General features: G+C 35.1%; 1 protein-coding gene across 1 annotated transcript; it reads left to right on the top strand.

Annotated features, from left to right (window-relative positions):
• The first annotated feature begins 1,254 nt into the window (after positions 1-1,254).
• LOC142539071 (floricaula protein-like) lies at positions 1,255-5,077 on the top strand. The gene is made up of 3 exons (XM_075644365.1): positions 1,255-1,702; positions 2,155-2,531; positions 4,642-5,077. Exons 1-3 carry the CDS (start codon positions 1,255-1,257, stop codon positions 5,008-5,010), a joined length of 1,194 nt encoding a protein of 397 aa, XP_075500480.1. The 3' UTR covers positions 5,011-5,077.
• Positions 5,078-7,026: the final 1,949 nt, after the last annotated feature.

Here is a 7,026-nt window from a genome sequence, read left to right as displayed (position 1 = left end):
TTTTCTTTCAAATAATTGGTCAATTTCCAAGAAAAAACTTGGACGATCCGCGAGCGGACCTAAAAGCGTTAATAAATAAATATAATTTAAAAAAAAGTCGGTTAAATCGAAAATATTCTTAATTTTAACCAAACTATTCAATTCGGAGCGGTTCGGACTGAATGAACACTCCTACTCTTACTTCTCTCAATTTACCTCCACCACAACCCAAAAATATTTCCTTTCTAACGTGACAAAAACTCAAAAAAAATTTATTTATAGCTGAAACTCCTCTATGAAAATCATAGTTAAGAGTACCATGCCATTAATTAAGCTACAAATAAAGATTATGTACGTTTTGGTAACTTTTTTGTTTATTTTAAAGAGTCTGAATCATTTAATGTTGTGTATTGAGTTAAATTGTTCCGAGTGTTTTTAGAGTCAATATGGTTAAAAATGATTCAATGTAACCCCACCATGAAAATAAGCGGGTTTGGTTACTAATTTAGTGACCCGTTTGAAGGCGGGCCTTGATGGCCAGCCAGCCCGGCCAGCATTTTTTGTGTTTTCACATTCTTTTTAATATATTATTTCAATTATTTATGTGTTCTGAGGAATTTATGGATGATTGATGAGTTTTTGATGATTTATGTTATTTATAATGTTTTATTATATTTGATGAAATTTGAAATGTTTATATTATTTATAAAAGTTTTATGTATGGTTATCGGATGTGCATTTTGAAAGATATGTCATTTTTAATAATTTATGTATCATTTTTTTCCAAAAAAAAAAAAAAAATTCTTATGGGTTTTCCCAACCCGTCGCATTTAGTGGCGGAACAACAGTTGTCTCACATCAATTAAATCGCAGAATTCAAATTATAATATTATCATTTATATCTTTCTTTTATCTTTAATTTAGTTATAGTAATTATTTATTGAAAAAGACATTATTACAAATAAAAATCTAACGCACAATAAATGGGGTTTTGTTTGTTTGAACGAATCAAGGACAGATTTAGATGGACTCGAAACCACTGCTTTGCTTTTTCTACAGCACAACAGAGCAATACAACAGTGGATTCGTACAGTAAACAGAGCATGCAAAAACAAAAGCACATTGCCATTCAGTTATTTCCCAAGACAAAATCTATGGCTAAATTTCATCGAGGGCATTTCTGGAAATGCCCAAGCAAGGCAGACCTTAAAAGAACCTGTCCCCCCCTCCTTCCAAGTGTCGAAAGAAACTTTTCTTAAAGCGCCAAATTGCCCGATGGATCCTGACGCCTTTTCCGCAGCTGCGAGCTTGTTCAAGTGGGACCCCAGAGGTGTTTTCCCTCCACCAAACAGCAGGGTCATGGAGGCGGTGGCGCCTCCTCCTCCTCCGTTGCCTCAGGCGGCGGGCTACTCCATTAGGCCGAGGGAGCTCGGCTGTCTGGAGGAGATGTTCCAGGCTTATGGGATTAGGTATTACACTGCTGCTAAGATAGCTGATCTTGGCTTCACCGTGAATACGCTGCTGGATATGAGGGATGAAGAGCTTGAGGAGATGATGAACAGCCTTTGCCAGATTTTCCGCTGGGATCTCCTTGTTGGGGAGAGGTACGGTATCAAGGCCGCCGTCAGGGCCGAGAGGCGCCGCCTCGAGGAGGAGGAAGCACGCCGCCGCCACATACTTTCCGGGGACACCACGCATGCCCTTGACGCGCTTTCTCAAGAAGGTTAGAATGTTGTATATATGCATATTTTTGAGCTTCTTTCATATTATTTGTCCAAATATTATCATCTATTTTCAAAAATATGCACATATATATTCTCGTATATCACACAAGCTCTTTCAGATTAGTCTAGTTAGAAACCAGGTAATGTGAATTAATATGTCCTACGTTAGTGTCTAACAAAGATTGATGGAAATAAACCAAGAAGTTTTTATGCAAAAGTACATTTTATGTTTGACTACTTGGCCAAGTTGTAGGGTACTTGCATGGATGTGAATACTGCCTAGAAAATCACACGCACACGCGCACAAACATATATATATATACAAGTTAATGATTTATGTAATTCTTTGTTTAAAATTATCTACCTTGTTCAATAATTTTAGGATATGAGTAGCATACGTTATCCCGCTGTGTGTGCACGTAATGACATTGCATGTAAATTTTACAAGTAGGACTATCTGAGGAGCATGTGCAACAAGAGAAGGAAGCCGCCGGAAGCGGAGGGGGAGGAGGAAGAGTTTGGGAAATGGTGGCTTCCGGTGGGAGGAAGCAGCGGCGGAGGAAAAACTATAAAGGCAGGTTAAGAATGGCTTCAATGGAGGAGGATGACGATGACGAAACTGAGGGGCCGGAGGAGGATGACAACGGTGGTGGAGTTAGAGGTGAGCGGCAGAGGGAGCATCCCTTTATCGTGACGGAGCCGGGGGAGGTGGCGCGTGGGAAGAAGAACGGGCTGGACTATCTTTTCCACCTGTACGAACAGTGCCGGGAGTTCTTGATCCAGGTTCAGAATATTGCCAAGGAAAGAGGTGAAAAGTGCCCCACCAAGGTTAGTTTACTAACTAATTATTATTTTCAAATTTTATATATATATCCTTTTTTTGGTTAGAAAATAATTAGTATAATTAATTCTCTTATATATGTCTTCAAATGTATATATTTTTATTTTAGCTGTGTGAAGTTTCTTTCTTCTCTTTACAATTAGATCTCAAATCCGAAATATCGTCTCAAATTTAAAATTTTTGTGCCAAATAAACTATATGTCAATCGGCATGAAGTTTTTACATACATTCTATTTCATACTAATTGACTTTGTTTGCGTGCTTATCGGTTGAAATGATCATAATCCTTAACTTATTTAATTTTGTGTTAAATATTGCATGCTACAAATTATACCTATTTGGAAATGGCAAAAATTTGTGTTAGACGATCTCACGTGTCGTATTTTGTTAGACGGATCTCTTATTTGGGTTATCTATTAAAAAGTATTACTTTTTATGCTAAGAGTATTACTTTCTATTGTGAATATCAGTAGGATTGACCGGTCTCACAGATAAAGATTCGTGAGATCGTCTCACAAGAAACATACTATTAGGAAATTAGTGTATATTTTTAAATAAAACATTATTCAATACTCATATTTGCTCATGGTCGTGGATAGGAAATAACCATATTATTACTTAACTAAAATATTTATTAGAAACTAGTATACATTTTAAAAACAACCAAAAATTATACCTCTTAATTAAATAACTATTCTAATTAACTATCAAAATATCTTATAAAAAACCGTCTCTAAAATACTTAATTGTAATATAATCTATAATTTTTTTTCCAGAATTTGCATATGATTTGAGAAACAAAATTAACTTTATGCCAATTTTTTTTAAAAAAAAAATTATTGCGAACACTGTTTTATATGTTCCATGATTGATCTAACAAAATAGTAAAGCCATTTACATGCAAAAATTATATTAAGAATACGCCCCCAAAAAAGCTAATAATAAGACAATGCGTTAAGCTCTGAAACGCTTTTTCTGCTCCAAATTTGTCTCATATGATCTTCAACTATATTTAATTTCTGTACTTGCATTGAATTATATTAAAATACATTTAAAAATATATATTTCAAATTTATGATTATATTTTTATTATTTATAATAAAATAATAAATCAAATATTAAATTTATTTTATTTATTTATATATCATACATTTTAAATGATATTATCATTAAGTTAACTTGAAATTAATTTTAATTAATATGAAATAATATATAAAAATTTAAATAATATGAAATAATATATAAAAATTTAAATAATATATTTGAAATTTGTAGTATTATTATCTCAACATCGTAAATATATTTGAAATTGATCCCTCCAAAAAAATATTAATTTTTTTTAAAGTCAAATTAATTAAAATAATTAAATATTGAACATAAAAAATTGCAGTTGGATGTAGACTGTGGTCGTTTTCAAAAATAGAGCCGTACAGTTGGGCCTGAAGTGGGCTCAGAGGACAGATCTTCAAAACCCAGCTGTCTCCACGAGAACTCGACAGCTATTGTACGGAGCTCTGGGCCTCTCTGCTATTTGTTCCAAATACAAAAAAGGGGCCCAATGTTCATCATTACGCACCACATATTTATATTTATTATTAATTATTATTATTATTATTATTATTTGTGTAAAAGAAATCATGAAATATTACAACTTAATATATTTTATCTATACTTGGTAGGTATATAATACATAATTGTTGTTAATATATTAAATATAGTTATATATAGATATGAAAATTCCAAAAGTTATCATAAAACACCATACAATTTTTTTAATTAATTTGATTGATAATAAAATAAGATAATGTTATAATTTTAGCTCTCTTCCCCCTTTTAATTTAGTCAAAAGCTGCCATGATCTTATTATTAATTCTTAAATAGGGGTATAACAAAATTATCATAAAATAAATTTATTAACCAAAAAAAAAACTTATAATATTTTACACCGATTATATTTTGTGTTATCAAAAGAAAAATTTTTACATATCTTCTTCGGAAAATTTTATAATTTGCATAAAATATCCTCCAAAATATCTAAAGACTTACAAATTGAATAAATAAGTATTTGATCAGTAATTCTGGCATGCTAAAACACAGGTGACAAACCAAGTGTTCAGGTACGCAAAGAAGGCTGGGGCAAGCTACATCAACAAGCCCAAGATGCGCCATTACGTGCACTGCTATGCGCTGCATTGCCTCGACGAGGACGCCTCCAACTCGATGCGTAGGACGTTCAAGGAACGTGGAGAGAACGTTGGGGCGTGGCGTCAGGCTTGCTACAAGCCTTTGGTGACCATAGCTGCGAGGCAGGGCTGGGATATTGATGCCATCTTCAACGGTCATCCTCGCCTCACGATTTGGTACGTCCCAACTAAGCTTCGTCAGCTCTGCCATGCTGAGCGTAGCGGTGTCGCTGTCTCCACTTCCATGAATGGCGGAACCGGAGGAGATCAATTAATTTTCTAGTGTGTTACTAGCTAAGAGTGTCAACTGTTTTGAGGAGATAGATGTAGTAGTACTTGTGGTAATTTGAACTTACTTTGAATGTGCCTTGTAAAAGTAAATCGACTTTAATCAATCTAGCTAGTAGCAATTCTAAGTTTTTTCTGTTTCTATGGATATGAAATTTTATTCAATATGTACCTTCCATTGATGATTCAGCATATACCTCAGTAGAGACTGTGGGAAAGACTTCAGTATGCAGTGTGAAACCGAATGTCGTCCCAATTTCAATTTTTAGCTAAAATATTCTAAAAATTATAGAACACTGAGGAGAGGCGAATGATGCTGCGAAAATCACATTTTCCTACACTACACTTAGGGGTTGTCCGAATCTTCTATGTAGAAGGGAGCTTTGCTCTCATTCAGCGTGTATACTAAAGTAGGTTACACTTACCTCGTTGAGGTCGAAGAAGCAATTGGAGACTACGCGCAAGGACCGACCTTCCTCTCCACAACCGAGAATGCCCGTGTGACCAACTCTTTGAGGCAACAGGCGAGTACTGCACAACTTATTTGTGTCTTGGTAATTTGCTGCACACTACAGACAATAGCAGAAGCAGAAAGAACTTGTATTCTCTTGAGCTTGACATTTAATTAGTACTTGGCCGTCTAATTTGGAAATCGCACTGGAAATGTTTAGATATTTGTTTCACTAAGGAAACAGTGTATTGCAATGACAAGCATACATGTCAAAATCAAACACGATCCATCAATCCGACACGGTTCAACCCGAAAAAAATCAGGTTTGAGTTTTGGGTTTCAGGGTTCAGATCAGATCGGGTTGGACCCGATAGCTGATCCGAAAAAAATGATCGGGTTGGGTTGGGTTCGGGTCAATTCAGGTTGATCAGAAAATTTTAATTTTTTTAAAAGAATATAATTAATAAATATTACCTACATTTTTATATATTGTATGTCTGAAAAAATATTTAATGTATATTTATATCATAAATTTTCATAATTTAATATTTATTTGGAATATTTTTTTATTTTTTAAACAATTATTTATTTGATTTAGTAAATGTTTAGCCTAAATATTGAAAGCCCACCAATTATAAAGGTTTGCAGAATATCAGAAGGCCCAATGAATAAACCCGTAGAGTGGCAGTTGAAGACCATGATGGTGAAGTTGGCCCACGATCCACGTTGAACGATCGTGGAAAGTGATCAGACCGTTCCATGGAGTGTGACAAAAACTGAGAGGAAGGATCAGAAAAAAGCCCCGACAAAATCAACACAAAAAATCTACAGCAAAGATCTGCAGAATCCTCTCAATTCTATGCATGTTTATTTCAATTTCTAGCAGTCAAGTATTTGAATTTTTTACATATTCCTTCAACTTTATTGTAGAATGTTGATCAAAATTCATAATACCATATTTAAGTTTGATGTTGTCAATGGATTCTCTCTATAATTTCTGTATTTTTCTCAGATTACACATTTAATTTTGAGCCATTTCGAAGGAGTTAGAACTTACAACCGAATCGAGACTCGCAACGCTTGGTAAACGAAGTCGGATCATTCACATTTGGCACGAACACGTGCCTGGCACGCCCGCAATTTTCGTGATAAAAAAGTTGGCACGTCCGGTGGGACACAATGCCTCCAAAGCGTACTGAGAAGAGTGAAGGAATTCCTCCATCACTGAGGAAAGGTCATCGCTCACAAGAAGAGTTTCAGGAAACTGATGCAGAAGGAAGAACGGTTGAAAGGCTCGTACACCAGTTCGAGGAAGAGACTATGAAGGAAGGAATTGCTGTTTCTGGTGGTGATGGGTCTTCGCCGAACTTCATGTTGGCCATGGAGAAAAATATCCGCGGCGATCTCAAAGAAATGACTCAAACTTTCGCTACTGTCATGATGGAATTTGTGGCAGAAATGAAGGAATGGAGAAAGTCTGCAAAAGGCGAAGTGGTTATACCAGAGAGTGATAAACTTCAAGAGAATGACGTCAAGCTGCTGAAAGATCAAGGCCAAGGA

This window comes from Primulina tabacum, chromosome 3 (genome assembly GCF_025594145.1).
Source record: "Primulina tabacum isolate GXHZ01 chromosome 3, ASM2559414v2, whole genome shotgun sequence".
Lineage (NCBI taxonomy): Eukaryota > Viridiplantae > Streptophyta > Magnoliopsida > Lamiales > Gesneriaceae > Primulina > Primulina tabacum.
The sequence above is the reverse complement of the archived record's forward strand: the minus strand, read 5'-3'. Positions and strand labels throughout refer to the sequence as shown.

Excerpts from the sequence above, each read along its gene's own strand:
- LOC142539071 (XM_075644365.1), top strand. The coding sequence starts at position 1,255 with ATGGATCCTGACGCCTTTTCCGCAGCTGCGAGCTTGTTCAAGTGGGAC. Across the intron at positions 1,703-2,154 it reads TGACGCGCTTTCTCAAGAAG|GACTATCTGAGGAGCATGTG; the intron begins GTTAGAATGTTG and ends TTTTACAAGTAG. Across the intron at positions 2,532-4,641 it reads GTGAAAAGTGCCCCACCAAG|GTGACAAACCAAGTGTTCAG; the intron begins GTTAGTTTACTA and ends GCTAAAACACAG.